At 33.2% G+C, this 18821-nt stretch overlaps 1 protein-coding gene across 3 annotated transcripts in view; it reads right to left on the reverse strand.

The window, feature by feature from the left end:
- LOC106457824 overlaps positions 1-18821 on the reverse strand; it is a 52682-nt gene that overhangs the window by 26603 nt on the left and 7258 nt on the right. The window contains exons 1-5 of one of the 3 annotated variants that reach the window (XM_013917275.2): positions 17146-17412; positions 16202-16381; positions 9251-9330; positions 4974-5049; positions 3692-3853 (exon numbers count right to left, since the gene is read on the reverse strand). In XM_013917275.2, the coding sequence (XP_013772729.1) occupies positions 3692-3853; positions 4974-5049; positions 9251-9330; positions 16202-16376 (493 nt within the window). In that variant the 5' untranslated portion in view covers positions 16377-16381; positions 17146-17412. Of the gene's footprint in view, positions 1-3691; positions 3854-4973; positions 5050-9250; positions 9331-16201; positions 16382-17145; positions 17413-18821 lie in introns of those variants that run through there. The other 2 variants (XM_022383873.1, XM_022383874.1) reach the window with 2 other exon arrangements.

Genomic DNA, 18821 nt, shown 5'->3' on the forward strand with positions numbered 1-18821 from the left:
GCGGGTCGCGGGTTCTTATCCCTGTTACCGAATATATTCCCCCGCTTTTACCCGTGGGGGCGTTTTAATGTGACGGTCAATCCCACCTATTAGTTGTTCGAAAAAGAATAGCCCAAGAGTTGGCGGTGGGTGGTGATGACTATCTGCCTTCCCTCTAGTCTTTCACTGCTAAATTAGCTAGCGGAGACAGCAGTCGTGTAGCTTTGCGCGAAATTGAAAACAAACTAAAATCTTTTATTTTTAAAACATATTCCTTTAGAGAATGTATATTTTATCGAACAAAGAGAAAATCAGAATGCGTTTAAACTGCTTTTTTTTCTTTTGGTGATAATCTATTCATGAGAAAACCAATGACAATGCGAAAATTGTGTTTATGGCTGTGACTGTAACATATCTTTAAAAACGTTTTCTGTATATATATATATCTTAAGTTTAATATCAGTCAGTGTACTTGAAATTTACAGAGCTCGTGTTTGTGTTTTCCATAAGTACGGATTCTCTATTATATTTATTATTGTTACTTTCATTAACATTATGGGTTAGAGCGTTTAATATTTCCGATTTTATTACTTTTTGATTTAATTTCTTATTATTATAATTATATTATAGAGATTGTTCTGTATTTTTAGCTTAATATATATTTATTTAGGAATAATCTAAATCTCCTAAGCTGGCCGTACCTCGTGAGATATTATTTGGATTACGGCCGAAAATGTCGTTAATAGCGAGGGTACCCAACTAATGAAGCAATGCATTCTAACCATTATAAATAAGCACGTAAGAAAAGTATATTTAATTAGCTATGCTCTTACTAGGTCGGTTTTTAGTTTCGCTATGAGAAGATAGCTTTCTCTGATCGGAAGTTAATATTAATTACCTTAAAATTATTATTTTTTATCCTTTACCAAACAATAAAGCTTTAAAATATGGAGGGATGCCTGAAGCTGTTTTTAAACAATTTACTAACTGTACACACGATTTTTTACAAGCTAAACAGGCTGTTAGTATAATTCGAAGTTATTTTTGTGGTAAATTGAGATTGCATAAATCATGAGATATAAATGGATTTTGCAATGAGAATTGTACCTTACTTTCTTCTCCACGAAAAACAATCTGTGAAAATATAACGGGTCAAAACAATAAGAGTTTGGAGAACCAAACAAAAGAGAAGAATATTTAATAGAAAAATTTAAAGAAGCTTTACGGAAACGTTTTTTTTAATGCGTTGGAAGAAATAATACGTTTTAAGGAATATTTCTGTAAGTATTTGCTCCAATGAAAGTGCAGTTTTGGAATAGATTTATAGTTCTCAGGTCTAAATTATAATAACAAGCTCTTCCAAACAACAGCTTCTTCGAATGTATAGTTCATATTTTTTAATAGTACTTGTTTTGACAGCGCCCATAATCTGTCACGTATCTGAAATTAAAAAAACCTGCAAATCATCTATGGTTCCAGACTTTTCGGACACCCTGTAGAAACTCCAAAGTTCAGGCACAACCATTCTTAACTTAGAGCTGCTGACCAAAAAGAGGACAAATAGTCAACAACACGATCACTGTTGAAAGAATTTTCAACGAAATATCGCGGCTCTATTGAAAGCATTTTCAACGAAATATCGCGGCTCTATTGAAAGCATTTTCAACAAAATATTGAGGCTCTATTGAAAGCATTTTCAATGACATATCGAGGCTATATTGAAAGCATTTCAACGAAATATCGCGGCTCTGTTGAAAGCATTTTCAACAAAATATCGAGGCTCCATTGAAAGCATTTTCAATGACATATCGAGGCTATATTGAAAGCATTTTCAACGAAATATCGCGGCTCTATTGAAAGCATTTTCAACAAAATATCGAGGCGCTATTGAAAGCATTTTCAACGAAATATCGAGGCTCTATTGAAAGCATTTTCAACGACATATCGCAGCTCTATTGAAAGCATTTTCAACGAAATATCACGGCTCTATTGAAAGCATTTTCAACGAAATATCACGGCTCTATTGAAAGCATTTTCAACGACATATCGAGGCTCTATTGAAAGCATTTTCAACGAAATATCGCGGCTCTATTGAAAGCATTTTCAACGAAATATCGCGGCTCTATTGAAAGTATTTTCAACGAAATATCGAGGCTCCATTAAAAGCATTTTCAATGACATATCGAGGCTATATTGAAAGCATTTTCAACGAAATATCGAGGCTCTATTGAAAGCATTTTCAACGAAATATCGCAGCTCTATTGAAAGTATTTTCAACGAAATATCGAGGCTCCATTGAAAGCATTTTCAATGACATATCGAGGCTCCATTGAAAGCATTTTCAACGAAATATCGAGGCTCTATTGAAAGCATTTTCAACAACGTATCGCGACTCTAGTGAAAGCATTTTCAACGACGAATCGCGGCTCTAAACTTCCCGTACATAACCCAGCACGCTAACCACTAAGCCACGCCCGACTACACTTTTACATCTAAGTAGAGACGATAATAGAAATATTTGTTATGAATCACTCAGTCCTTTGTTTCTTTGCCTTTTAAAATATCATTAAACTCTGCCATTCTTATGTGCGCTTGGTATATAAGTTGATTTAATTATATAGCTGAAAATATTGGATACATTTTTTTTCCTTTATATTTTTTACTTTGAAAATAATTAAAATAATCATAATATATATATAGCATTTTTCGAACTTATTAGTTACTGAAGAACTTATGGGAGGTTTCCGATAATTTTCCCTCAATATCATCCATGATGATTCCCACTGAGTCAGCGGGAAAGTTTACGGGCTTACAATGCTAAAATCAAGGGTTCGATTCCCAGTGGTGAACAGAGCGATGATGGCCTTTTGTGTATCTTTGGGATAAAAGAAAGAAATCGTTTATGATAGTATGAAAAACATCGCGAATATGAATAGATATATTTGACTGAATTAGAAATGTCACAAATTAACGTGCAAGAGCAATATAAATGCGCCTGACAATGCAGAAAAATCAGTTTATACTACTCTATTCTGTGACAGCTAAAAACCCAAACACCCATGAAGACAAAAACTGTGAGTTTTGTTCTAAAGAACAGATGGAAATGAAGCTCTTAGTTATAAAATATAATAGTTAGATAGTTTTTGCTACTAAGAATAGAGTTTAAGTGTCTAGAGCTTTAAACTCCAAGATCTTAAAGTTAAAACAGCTGTTTTATCTTTATTGTGTTTTATTGTAGCTAGATTCTACATTATATGTAAAACCTCTAATGGATAAATTGACCTTTTGCCCTTTGCCTATAATTATTATGATATATTTTTACTATTTATGACTAAATTCTTAAAATGTAATAGATATGTTTGTGAAAAAGTGACAGACCGAGACTCGAACATTCAGCTCTTCTTGTTAGATAGGTGCTTTAATGAAATAAGCTTGGTTATTTAAAGCGGTTGTCCTGCAATCAGAACCACGGGATCAAATGTTGGGGTAAAAGCATCTTGTTAATAAGCAAATTCGCTGGTTTGATCCTGGTAATAGTTGTTTAAACGTCTACCTAGCAAGTAGACCTGCGGGTTAAGTCCGGGTTTAATTGGATAAAAATTGCCTAACGATTCGATCCGTGGGTTGAATCGAGGATTAGTTGGCTAAAGTATCTGTCTAATAAGCAAAGTCGCGAATTCCATTTCTGTCTTTTTAAATGGAAAACACTTACCTAAGTCAAATGACCACAATTCTGACGATGACCCTTTCAAATCCTGATAACCTCCGTATACATACATGACGTCATGGTATATCACAGCTGTGTGACCCCTCCTTCCCGTAGGTTGGCTGATCGTCATTCCTCGCGCGTGTTGTTTCTTCCAAACACCTGTTTCTGGATAAGTACCATACAGACATAACAATCACCATAAGGAAATTTATCATGAAATTTGAAGGAATTGAAGTCCTACTCGCGTAGAAGGTATTAGCACTATATATATGTATATATATATATATGTATGTATATACTTTTTATTCAAACACTTTAAGAGAAGAGAGTGGAAGTTGATAATCGTCTAAACGGTGTCTTACGCAGAGAGAACTCAAGAAAAAAATAATTTAAATAATATTGCAGAGAGCCAAACCTGGAGATTATTAAGGAATCCTTCAAACAGAAATTAATAATGTAAGAAAACAATCACCAAGAGTAATGCTTTAATTTCTTCTGTTAAATAGTTTGAATAATAAATTATTCTTCTGTGAGGAGAGTCACCTCCAATTATCTAAAGCTTATCTAGTACACAAGAGTATTTCGAATCTTAGAGGAAAGTTACTTGTGTTGCTTCAATAGAAAAAAACCTTACAAATAAATCAAATGTACTGTTGTAAAATATAAGTAAAGAAAACAATAAAGACGTCCTTTTTTTAAAAAATCAATTCTTAATTTTTTCTAGCAATACTCGATAGAACGCATGAATGTATTTTAATGACAAAAATAAAGTTCTATCGTATAGTTCTTCTTAATCTTGCTAAAAAAAAACATAAGAGAAATGGATGGCTGAATAGAAGGAATGCTTTTCTTTGTTTGTTTTGAATTTCGCGCAAAGCTACAAGAGGGCTATCTGCGCTAGCCGTCCCTAATTTAGCGGTGTAAGACTAGAGGGAGGGCAGCTAGTCATTACCACCCACCGCCAACTCTTGAGCTACTCTTTTTACCAACAAATAGTGGGATTGACCGTCACTTATAACGCCCCCACGGCTGAAAGGACGAGCATGTTTGGTGTGACGGATATTCGAACCAGCGACCCGCAGATTGCGAGTCGAGCGTCCTCATCACCTGGCCATGCCTGGCCTGGTAAAATAATTATCAGATGATCAAACAGAAGTGGATAAATAATAACTACAATAACCTAGACATTATGATCAGCAGCCATAAAATATAAGTGTATACATTCTATTATAATTTAGCAAAAGAACATGATATTTTATCAGTAAATTTTAAAACAATTACCTACCGATATCAAAGACCCATAAAGGAGTTTCTCCAGTTGAAGCAAATCCAACTTCTCCGCCAAATACGTATAACTGTTTCTATATGCAAAAAAAAATTGTACATTAAAAAAAGTTTCGTGAAAATCATAAATCTTCATTTTAAATACGTAACACAAATTTATTTATTTTAGTTATCTAGTAACATCAAAATATCACTCACCTTAAAATACTTTTTTTAATTATGATTATTCAACTTTGCAGAATTAAAGCACCGAAACAAGATGGTGGAGCATGCTCCACCGAAACAAGTACAGGTTTTTTATGTTTTATATTCCTTTTAAGTTGATACAGTAAATTGTTGCGCATTTTAAAAATGTTGGAGTCGTCAAATGATTTTATTAAATATTTACACAAGAACTGTCAGTCGAATATATTGAATTACAGAAGCTTCAATGGACACCAGTGTCGTAAACTATGAATAACGGCCAGGAATCAGTTATGTTTGTGGTGAATGAATAGATGAATAAAACGCCGTTAACTCTTCAAATGTAATTTCCACATGTCTATAAAACACTTATAAATAATGCAGGTATTGGTTTAATAGTGTTACAGTTACGAACTTTGAAGACGTGGAATGGATGCGGTTGTGGTATTGGATCAAATCCTGCAACTTAAGCAATGCTGACAATTCAATCATTATTATTTAAGAATATGAGTAAGAAGTAAATAAATGTAGCTGCAGCGTGATAAATCTGAAAATTCAAGTAAACGTGTAAATCATCTGCACGGGAAAGATAAATATGTGGTCAATGTTTGGACTAAATGACCCTCAGCGGGACTCTTAAAATAATTATTATATCGTACAAGTACAGTGGCGAATTTAGGATATTTGAGGAATCAGCCAGAGAGACCAGTGATTTTTTTGCAGCTTACTTTATATAATAATAAAAGTTATTTCTATTTGTGGGATAACTTTCAGAATAACAATCGTATTTCAACAGAAATTTACACCCATTTAATGAGCCCCTTTACGATTTAGTGTTGGTAGCTAGCAGTGAAGCTACACAATGATTATATGCGCAGGTTGTCCTAGTTTTATACTGATAGAATAGATTTAGTTTGGGTAGCTAACAGTGAAGCTACACAAAGATTATATGCGCAGGTTGTCCCAATTTTGTACTAATTTAATAGATTTAGTGTTGGTAGCAAGCAGTGAAGCTACACAAAGATTATATGCGCAGATTGTCCTAGATTTGTACTGATAGAATGGAGAGAGAGAGAACGAAGAAAGTCAACACCACCAATTCTTGGGATACTCTAATCCAGTAGTGGGATTTGACCGTTACTCTTAAAATGCATCCATGGCCTTAAAATGTGGGGGCATCAATTTGAGGCAAAGGGACGCGAATTATGCACCAAGGATTTACAGTCTGTTACGCTAACCATTAGGCCACTTTCAGCCCTAAGAGAAGTAAATTTTAGGATTATTAACTTTAGACTCAGTTATTGTGCTTATTACACGTAATCCAAAATGTACGTTTATCTCATAAGTCTGGTAGGCCATTAAATAGGATGGGAATAATAAGATCAATGGTAGAAGGGACTTAACTAGAATCAGACAATGAAAATATTAGTTCCTAAGTTACTCGTGCAATATTAATCTCAAATTGAAAAAAAAAACAGTTTAGGCTTTTAAAAGAAGTCCCGAGTTTCAAAAACTCTGATAGGAAAAGATATTTAAATAGTCTTCACTATATTTATTCTATTGCCATAAAAACTGTTCTAAGTCAACCAAGGGTTTTGCAAGCTGCCAGATCTATACCTGATTCTTCCCTCCCTTTAAATTCAATTACTGAGTGACATCTCACATTGTTATAGCCTTAAGATGTTCCGTGGACTCATCAATTTTATTGTTCATCAGTAAAAATGGCCGACTGTGTTAAAGCAGATTAATTTACTGTAATCGCTTGTTTGTTTTGAATTTCGCGCAAAGCTACACGAGGGCTATCTGCGCTACCGTCCCTAATTTAGCAGTGTAAGACTAGATGGAAGGCAGCTATTCATCACCACCTACCCCCAGCTCTGGGGCTACTCTTTTACCAACATATAGTGGGGTTGACCGTCACATTATAACGCCCCCACGGCTGAAAGGGCGAGCATGTTTGGTGTGACGGGGATTCGAACCCGCAACCCGCAGATTGCAAGGCAAGCGCCTTAACTACCTGGCCATGTCGGGGCCTGTAATGGCATTTAGAATAAGCATAACCTTATTTGCAACTACACCACGCATAATACAAAGTTACATAAACACACTTCAAAACATATATACAGTTATTTGACTTGAAAGAAATCTAAATAATGAATTCAAATACTTATCAGAATGTTTATGCCATGAAATGACACGTAATTTATTAAATTTATGAATATCAGTATTAACCAGTTTTTTAAATAACCAGTATATTGAAATAAAAATGAATTAAAATTTATCTTGGAACCCAATTCTGAAGAAATCTGTCAAGAATTTTTCTTAAAATTTACAAAATGACAATTAAATTGTTCAACTAATGTTTAAGTTAGGATTGTCTGGTTGAATGTTTATATCACACAGAACTGAAAAAAGAAAGTAACCTCGCAAAAAAAAAATTATGAGGAACAGGATGAAAAATAATATTTTAATAAGATTATATGTTTGTAAATATTAGAGAAAAAACTAAATTTTTTGTAGTCTTCCCAGTTCTGTGTAACATTATGTCTTCTATAACGGAGATATATTGCTCTTAACTTGAATGGTATATAAAATCAATTCTTTTTGTTGTTCAAAACACCCGAGTCTCTCATTATATACACACTTGTGATGAATAAATCACGTCTGCATGTAGTTCTCAGTGCAACTCGAGATTATTCCTAAAAAAATATAATGTAATATATGTTACAAAATTTCTAAATCAAATTCTTTTTTATAGATTTAAAAATAGGTGAGGTAAATATTCAATATTTATTTTATGCACTACTTCAATAAACCAGATTTTATGCTGGTTTTTCCATATCCTTTAAACCCGAGCCAAGTTTCAAGATATCCAATGAATAAATTCTGCAAGTAATTACGAAGACAATAGACAGAATTAATATAATCCACACGAAATGAGCTGCACTAGTATTTCACATAATTATTCTATACGGTTGAACTTAGGAATTAATGAAATGGATGCAAGATAGAGTTCGACCTTCTGAAAAGATTTATCCCTGTTGTCTCGTGAAGGATTTGCTCTGTTTAAATAACCAGAAACTTTATTTCTATAAAAATGTATCTTTCTCTTAAATAAACCCAACAATAATGATTTGCTCGTCCGTGATCCTTCAAAAAACACACGACTAGTTCTTGTTTTGGTTTGTCATAAAATGTTTAAACAATTTCTTTAATGTCCAATTCTTGTTTAGATTAATCACAGGAAATCTAATCAGTTTTTAAGTGGCTGGTTTATGTTTAGATTCATTACAGAAGATCTAATCTGTTTTTCAGTGGCTGGTTTATGTTTAGATTCATTACAGAAGATCTAATCAGTTTTTAAGTGGCTGGTTTATCTTTAGATTCATTACAGAAGATCTAATCAGTTTTTAAGTGGCTGGTTTATTTTTAAGATTCATTACAGAAGATCTAATCTGTTTTTAAGTGGCTGGTTTATGTTTAGATTCATTACAGAAGATCTAATCAGTTTTTTAAATGGCTGGTTTATGTTTAAATTCATAACATGGCATCAAACAGTTATTTTTATATAGTTCTTGGGTCATTTCACCACAAAATATATAAATAGTTTTGTCTAAATGTCTGTCTCTTGTTTCGATCGATCTAGTATTGTACATTTACATTGTACATTAGAAACTGAAACGAAGCAGAGTTGTTTTTTCATCAAAAGCTTCATTAAACTTACATGTAGGGTTTAGAGAAATAATATTATAAACATTACAATCACTTCAGTACTGAAGGGTGAGTAGTAAGTATATACCCTCTATTAAATCGTTTATTTATCCATTGTAAAAATCATCGAATTTTTGCGACGAACAAAATTAAGACCAGGTATTATATAACTCGTTTGTTTATCGAGGGTTTACCTAATGTTTCAAAGCTCACCCAGACATTAGTTTTACTTGTGCAAGAATCCCCAACACTACTGTTAGAAACCTGCTGTTATTTTGGACATGATATCTAAAGATGAAAATCATACGTTTGTAATCCCACACAAGCTATGATAAGATAACCCAACTCATTTGTTTAGTAGAAACTAAAAAAAAAAACAATTACCTTCCACGCCACAATGGTATGGTCTTGGAGACAGGGCGGATTGTTCCCATGGCAACGGACCCTTTCCCATTCATTTTGTACTAGAGAAGAGAGACGAGAAGAAAAACTGTTAGTTGCAATTGTATTGGCAATAAAGTTTCTAAAAATACCGTTGTGTAATGACAAGACATTCTTCCGAAACTCATTCAAAGTTAAAAATGAATCATCGATAAAATTAGAAATAAGACCATTTTAAAAGATGATTCACGAAGTTAAAAGACCGAGTCAACGTGTACGTTACTGTAAGTGTGAAAATGATATAATAGAGAAGGTTCCAGGAAATATGGATTTATTAATAAAAGAACGAGCAGGATATCTATCTCGTCATTCGAGCCATCCTTATTGGGATTCTTCTCACTTGTCAGGTTTAGTTAAATAGAAAAAGAAAAACATAACCATAAAATTTACTTCTACGATTTTCAGTCAGTTATAGATCAAGAAGCGTAATACTAAATTATACATGTCAAAAGTAGATACACAAAACAAGTAATCAAGTTTTTAAATATCTTTGCGATGAACAAATGCTTACCTAGGTGATAAACAATATAACCAACTCTTCTGATAAAGATTCATTCGTATAGAAGCACAATTTTGAAAACAAAGTTTAATTGTAAGTGTTAACATTATGAAGTGAAGGCGGCTTTTAAACATGAATTCTTAAATACACAAACATATTCTATTAACACGAGAAATTACATTATCTCTGGTGGACAACAGTAGAAGTGCTATTACAAATAATCCTTCAAAACTTACATTTTTGTTTGGTTATCGTAAATGGTTTCGAACCTTTCAAACTTAGATGCAAAGGGCACAGAAAAAAAACAGGAACGAAGGTGTAAGACACGGAATTCTAGAAATTCGGACTTCAAAATGCTACAGCTACTCAAACGAGTTTGTAATATTTCATTGGATTATATCCTGTCAATTGAAAATGAAATCCAAAACACAATAAACAACAGTGTCGTCAAGGAAATAAAGCACCTCGTCTAAATAATGAAGATGGAGACAGTTGATAAAACATTTTATTTACAAGGATCGAACATTTCGGAATAACTTATTCCATCTTCAGCGAAATCTGAAAATTGTGTTACAATAATGATCATTAACTAAAATTATAATGAAATAACATAATCATTAGTTTACTTAGTTATTAAGAGAAGTCGTAAACGTTCGAACCTAAATATAATGTTTTATGTTTTATCAACCGGCTTCATCTTCATTATTAGACTTCGGTTACCTCGTCTAAATTCTCCAAGGTTTGAATCGTACAAATATGTTTTGATTCTGTTTAAGGGTAGTAGCTTGGCACTTAATGTGGTAATTTACAATGTGGCCCGGTCATGACAGACGTACTGCGGATTCGAGAATCCAGGATTCATGATCCATTGCCGAAAATTCGCGCTCCGCACTTTGGAGTCGTGTGTGTAATATATATGTGACATTAAACTCCTACTATCCCTCTAGAGTAGCCCAGGAGTTGTCGGTGGGTGGTGTTCAATAGTTGTCTTCCCCCTGAAGAAGAATATTGAACTATTCGATAACGCTCGAGTTTTGGGTCTCATTTGAAAACCATTACAACTTTTGTATGTGATCCTGTGTGCTAACTAACTTCTTAATCAGAATTCCTTCTACTGAGTTACTTCTAAATGAGTAGCAACAACTCACATATGGTTCTCGTGAAGCTTTGCGCGAAATTTTCTAAAACAAACAAACTTTCATCAAACCACACGACGTTTTGTACAATATATTTGTTATCTTTACTTTCATTTTACAATAAGAGGTTTTTATGAAAACTCTGGATTCTGAAATGGCGAGTAAGACGACGGTTTTCTGCGGCCATTTTGAAACGAAATAAGTCTATTGTTTCTTAAACTAAATACCCGAAACATAAACTTTATTTCGCTGTTGATTTATTTCAGAGCAAAAAAAAAATTAACCACTTTATACGTATAAACTTATCACCGAAATAACTTTTTTCAAAAGACACTTTCCTGTATTTTTCCCCCGGGCAGAAAACCAAAATCCAACATTACAAAAATTACTTTCTTCGAGAAGGTTTTGTTGGAAAGGACATAACAGACACGAAAAAGAAGAGAAGAATAAGAAATAAACATAAATAGCAAACAAGAAATAAAAATAGAGACACTAATCAATAATTAAATAGGAAGAAAAGCAGAATATGAAACACTTATAAAATGCATTGAGTAATAACTTCGTATTTTCGCCGGTAAATATAATTAGCTTCTAAGTGAAACCAGTTTGCATTCTCGGAAACTAATTTTTTTCTTGGCGCTTTCACCTAATATCAAAGTCCGGGGCAGAGTGAGTACGTTTAGCCCTAGGTTACGTACTTCAAAATTTTTACTTGTACAATACTGCACGAGAGGAAACGCGACTATTGAAGCAGTGTAACAAATTAAACTTCCAGACTAACCAAGTTTCTACTTGACTGTGCGTAAAAACCAGCTAATTCGATTACTTCTTTGTTCTTGTTTTAGAGAAAACATAATTTTACAGGTCTGTTAAAGTCTACAATATATTGTTTTGTGATTTACAAACATAATAAAATAAATCAGTAGAAAGAAAAATAAACGAAATAAAAAATAAACGTTTACATAGGCAAATGGAAAATAAAGGTAAAACATAACTTTTACATCGTCTAATGGAAATAATGGTAAAATACAACGTTTACATACGCTAATGGAAAATAAAGGTAAAACATAATATCAATTTAAAGAACGAGAAAAACAAAATAGTATAGTTTGTAAGATATTAAAATCTCAATCCCCCGATGGGACAGCGATAGGACTTACAACGCTAAATTCCAGGGTTCGATTCCCAACGGCGGAGACAACAGATAATCCAATGTGGATTTGCTCTAAATAGACGTTAAAATCTCATTTAAAGAAGGAAAAATGATTGCAGAATAGGAAGAGGTATTCATATTTCGGTTGTAACTGCTTAGACCGTTTCATATACATGGAACATGAAGATGCATCTTCTTGTGGACAAAGATGAGAGGAGACAAAATATAACATTTTCATACCACAGGATCATATAGTTTAAACTGTTCCACAGTCACTTCCAAAAACTAGGACACGTCGTATTACCTGGTGACTTTGTTTGTTGTTGTTGTTTTGTGCAGAAGTTTTTTTTATGGCTTGTTTTGTATTCTAATTGTGTTTTATTTCATCACAAGTTTTGCCTTGCTGTTTGAAATGCATTCCTTCCTTTATGATGGAAATATTAACATAAATGCTTATATGATGTTTATGTTTACATTATATTTTGCATCTCTCTTTTCGGGAGGGGGTATCATATGGCAGGTTTTTAGCTTCCAGTTGCTAGCTAATGTAGTACTTTTGGTGCAATTATTGTGCAATACACTAAATATTAATAATACAAGTTCATGTGAACCAAATTCACTCAAAAAGTCTTCATCTTTAATTGTTCAAACACTAATTTGCACTGATCTTATGGTCAATGATTTGTCTTTTAAACCACAAAAACGAGTAAATATGTCCCTGAAGAAGATTTAGTAATAACAAACCGTACATTTATCTGTGTTGAAAGTTGATGAATTTGATCTGTGTGACATGAGAACGTGTCTTCATATTCCATACATAACAGGCAGACTAAGCATTTACAGTCGAATATGAACAAACACCTCCTATTATGCAATTTTTTGTATAAAATGTTGTACATGTGTACAAAAGTAATTTTTTTTATTGCTAGTATGCTAACTTATAAATTGGTGGTGCTCGACGTAGCCTTGGCGTTAGCGTACTTGGAGTGTGAGTCCAAGAGTTATTGGTTCTCGGTAAGTTGTCGCAAAATTGCGCTCCACAATTTTGGACTATGGATGCGCCATAAAAATGACGGGAAAAACCCCACTATTCTTTCAACAAGAGTTGGTGGTGGTTCTGTTAACTAGCTGCCTTCTTTCTTATACGTCTTCAAAGTTTCCGTTGAGCCACTGGTTTTGACAAATAAGGATTGTATATATATATATGTGTGTGTGTGTGTGTGTGTGTATGTATGCGTATATATATATATATATATATATATATATATACTCACACACACACACACATACTTAAACAATGACAATATTTTATTTTTATAAAACTCCATTTTTGAAATAGAATATTCTTATTTTATTTTAGCTCATATTTCTTAGTTAGGATTTAATATAGGCTCCTAGCCTTTCGAAATGGATGGCATACTTTGAGATCTGGTCATTGTTGCTTAAATAAATGAAGGTACGATTTATTTTTACTGTTACTTTGAGTAAAACGTCACATTCTATAAGGAAAAGTAGCTGAAGTAATAACAAAGTCAAGGAAAATCAATGCGGAGATTCTATCGGGATTCTCAATCAACTTTGATGGAACTCCAAAAACATGATGAAATGTATAAGGGAGGAGAACAGAGAAGAAGGAAGAAATAAAAGAAAGTGGATAAACGAATTCAGATAAAGAGAAAGAACAGATAAAATACGAAGGATGATAAAAACAGAAATACATCAACAAGAGAGGAGAAACAAATAATTTAACAATAAGTAATCGTCAAAAACCTTAAAAATCTTAAAACCTGAAAGTTACGACAAATTCTCTGACTAAGTTGTTAACGCTAAGAACCATTACATTTAACTGTTGTGACTCACTTTTTCTCAAGTTACAAGTTCTCTGAGTTGTTAACGCTAAGAACCATTACATTTAACTGTTGTTACTCACTTTTCTCAAGTTACAACAAATTCTCTGACTAAGTTGTTAACGCTAACAACCATTACATTTAACTGTTGTTACTTACTTTTTCTCAAGTTACAACAAATTCTCTGACTAAGTTGTTAACGCTAACAACCATTACATTTAACTGTTGTTACTTACTTTTTCTCAAGTTACAACGAATTCTCTGACTAAGTTGTTAACGCTAAGAACCATTACATTTAACTGTTGTTACTCAGTTTTTTCTCAAGTTACAAAAAATTCTCTGACTAAGTTGTTAGCGCTAAGAACCATTACATTTAACTGTTATTACTCACTATTTTTATCAAGACAAAACTCAAGTAGATAGATTTGATTCGTCTTTGAGAGTACATTTGATTTCGCCTTCTTTTTTTGCTAGTAGCTCTTTCTAATAGCAATGAAATTTTAGGTTCACCCGAAAATATATTAATTTTCAAATGTTCACGAACCTTTATAAGCTTAATTCTTCAGCAGGAAGTCTTAAACCTAAAGGTGAGGTCATTGAAAAGGAAAAACTTGTCTATTTCTGTTCTAAAAAAAGAATAGTATTTTACTGGAGTGTGATTTTCCCCAGAAATAATGGTTTGTTTGTTCTATAATGTTTTCGCGCAAAGCTACGCAAAGGGCTGTCCATGATTTTGAACTGATAGACTGGAGAGTATGCAGCTAGTCAACAGCACGAAACGCCAAATCTTGGGCTGCTGTTTTTTTCTAACATAATAGTAAGATTTACAGTGACACTTATCACACATCCATGGCACTAAAGCGCAGAGCATATTTTTGCGGCAACAAGACGAGAAACAAGAATCCTCAGACTCACAGTCAGGAGAATCTAACCACTAGGCCAGAGCCGGCCTACAACGAATATAGTAGCTCACCGAAACGTCTTTAAAACACCGTTCTGATATCCAAATTTTATAATTCTACATATACGACGAAGTATTTTTGTACATGATCACCTAGGTTTCTCTTTACAAATGCAGAATTACACGTTTTAAGTAATATAAAATTTATTTTTATTTGTTTAGATAACTTTAGCAAGCTCCAACGTTACTGCTACGTTCATTGTGGATATCAAAGAAATTTGCTTAAACATCTATATCCACAGTATTCAGCTCAGATATTATTTCTCTAAACGATACATTATGCTAAACATCTAGGTCATAGACTCTTAGGCTCAGACGTAGTTCCCTGATTTAGAACTGATGACCAAAGGGACGGAAATCAGTAGCAGCACCCACCGCCTACTAACGACTACTCTTAACCGAATATCGGAATTTACTGTTACTTTATAATGCACCCAGAGCTTCAGGTGCAGAATGTATTTATCGCGATCTCGAAGGTAGGACCTTCTAGTTCGCAGTCCGAAACTTTAACTATTAGGTCACGCCCAGTCCAGTTTTAAGTGATGTTTCTCCTACGCTTACACGCAGAATGTTAGTTAACCAAATTTCTAGTAATTTAAAGTGAATAACTTTCTGAAGCTTAAAATCATCCAGAAAAACGTTAACCCAGTGACACATACAATTGAACAACATAATACGTCAAAATGGCTTCCTGACTCTCTTCACTATTATCTTTTGTTGTTTTGAAATATGGAACATGGCAGTCTTTCTCGCCCAAAACTTAAAAAGTAGCTTCTTTCAATAGAATCTCGTAAAAGGACATGAACACAAAATGTGCTTGAAGTTATTACTAGTAACTATTAAACAGTGAATAATCTTATAAGTTTTCAAGAGATTTGGTAAAAAGGCTACATATTTTAAGATTTAAAGATGTTCTGAGGAAATACAGAAGTATTTTGTATTTTTCATAAACACTAGAAACTTCTGTTCGAAATTGTTTTATATCCTATTGGCAACTAAAAGTACTATTTCCTTGTCCAGCGTTTCTCAAACTGGAGTCCGCGAGTCATGTCTGAAATTTCATTAAAATGTTTTTAAAAAATATGATTTATAGAAAATAAAAATTCGTAAAAATTAAATTCATGTGAAGTAAAACATTTAATTTTGGAATATATCTTTTTGTGTACACAGAATTTATTTATTTTTTCAAAACAAAACATCGATAGGCTTGGGGTAAGGGTTTAAGAAACGCTGTCCTAATCGGAATTGAATGAGAATGACGTAAAAAAATATCTAAATTTACTAAGAAAGGTACTTACTGGGATTAAACCTCCAAAAATCCTTAAGAGCTAAATTTCCGCTTCTTCCGCCTAATAAATAAAAGAGCCCTCCTTTCGTGGCACACATGGCATGTTTGGACCTGGAACAAGGAGCCTGGCAGATGTCGCTAGTGTTGTCTCTTGTCACGCCCCCTACCTGCACCATTGACCACATTATGGCTACACACAAAATAATAATAATACAATAATAGTTTTAGCTACAGAGCATGTGTTTGTCAAAGAACGCAAAATTCATCAATTAAAAAAATAAGGTTGACTTAAAGAATATCGAAATATGAATTACATACGTGAATTAAATAATAAAACAAAATTATGATAAACAGCATTTACCATAAAACTAAAGGCACAAATTATTGAACATCTCCGCATGTTGTTAGAACATAGTTTTCAAAATACATAAATATTTATAACTTTTTCATAGTCTTAACAGCAGTGGAACACTCAATTTTGTACCTTTGATATTAATACAATAAAAATGGTAATAATACATAAAAATGAACATAGAAATACTTATTAGCAAACTAAATTACTAGATATAACTTGTTAAGTCTATACCAATAAGAGGGCACAGCTTAACATTCTAAAAGAGGAGTTCACTACAAATAATCATAAGTTACTGAATTAGACTGTTCAAAACCATCACTAAAATGTTTGACATAACAAATGTATAAACAATAACTCAAATTTACACTATAAAGTTACGCTAAACATAACATACTACTTAACAACAAAACGAAAACAGCAACACAGATAAAATGTCAGAACAGAAACATGCTACTAAATAAAATTTATATGCAGTAGCTTATGTACAGGAATGAGAACACGTTCAAATGGTATAAACGTTGATAAAATATCAATCTTTTTTAAAGTAATCTTCTACAAAAAGAGACTCAATAATGCCCAGAGTTTACTGCATCCATTACCTTTTCTGATGTTTAAATGCTCTAATAAAACGATTTTCACTCATAAACTCGACACGAATTAGCTTAAAAGCTCTTAGGAAAATGCACTGCAAACCTCAACAAAAACGCCATTAAACTCCCTGTAAAACTGCTTTTTTTGCACTACAGTTTGACAGCGCGGGCATGCATCGAGGTCTGTCTGAATAGCTGCACGACTGACACTGGCAGCTTGACAGCGAGGCCTTTTAAGCTCCTACCCTGCTGTCGTAATCCGCTTCTGATCGATCCGCTAGAGGCTCTTTTTACAGCAAAGCTTCAAACCGGCCGTCACTACTTTTAGTGGTAAGTGATCTACTGCCTCAATCTTAGCTTTTTATATGCTGTCAGATACCAAACACACCCATTATCACGTGCCCTCATTACATCAAAACTGTCATTTATCTATCTATATATATTTGTTTATGTGTTTTATAGCACTTCATTAGTCTATATGAGTTTGAATTAAGTTATCTGACAATTAATTCTCGTATTTAGACTTTTTTTTCCTAACTATGATTTATGAAACTGGTAGTGTTCTGATGAAATTAGCGTGCTTCTGGTGGTCCTTAGGTTTATCTAGTTATATGGGCCTCGTGAGTCCATTACACTTCCACAGAATGAACTTATTAGGAGCTAGCAGAATACTTTCATCCACGGAGTTTAATACGTCTTCATGAACAACTCTTAGAACCAAAAACTATCATAATAACAGAAACGACATCGTACATGAGTAACTAATAAAAATGTCGAAAAAAAATGAAAAAGTAGGTTTATAAAAAATGATTACATAAATACTGATCGAAAATACTAAACACAAAGAAACGTATAAACCTGTCAATCAGCACAAAAACAAGCTCAGGAAACTTGAGGCATGGCAAAAACATAACTAAAATTTGCTTATTATAATGCACTGACACGTTCATTGTACTGGACAAAATTATCTTAAACATCAGAAGACTTTTCACTTTTACGAGAAAACAAGAAAAGTTCAATAAAATTTCACATCATATATCGGAAAAAAGAACACTTTTCAGAAACAGAGAAGTTGCATGTTCATATTAACATAGTATGGTTTCCAAAACTAAGTGCATATAATCTTTCAAAAGTGGGACAATGTTTCGACTTCTATAATGAGGCCTTTTTTCAGGTCGAATTCATGTTAATTGTGTTGTGTTTGTTTGTTGGTTAGAAGCAGGCAGGCGCAGTTCATTAAAGCTAAAATTCCACCATATTGTCTAAAATACCCTTGAAAAAATAAACTCTTCCTTGGAATCAAATGAGGAGAGCTTCCAAAATCGATAATCCACTTTAAAGAAATAGTTGAATCCTAGTGGTTTGTTTAAGGAACAATATCTCGTTTACTAGCTGGTTTACTAGGTACACATATGGTTTGTTTAAGGAACAATATCTCGTTTACTAGATACACATATGGTTGGTTTAAGGAACAATATCTGGTTTACTAGGTACACATATGGTTTGTTTCGAGATATTGTTACTTTGTTTATCTAGTAAGTATGGTTTGTTTAAGGAACAATATCTCGTTTACTAGCTGGTTTACTAGGTACACATATGGTTTGTTTAAGGAACAATATCTCGTTTACTAGCTGGTTTACTAGGTACACATATGGTTTGTTTAAGGAACAATATCTCGTTTACTA

The sequence above is a fragment of the Limulus polyphemus genome, unplaced genomic scaffold (assembly GCF_000517525.1).
Source record: "Limulus polyphemus unplaced genomic scaffold, Limulus_polyphemus-2.1.2 Scaffold378, whole genome shotgun sequence".
Classification (NCBI taxonomy): Eukaryota; Metazoa; Arthropoda; class Merostomata; order Xiphosura; family Limulidae; genus Limulus; species Limulus polyphemus.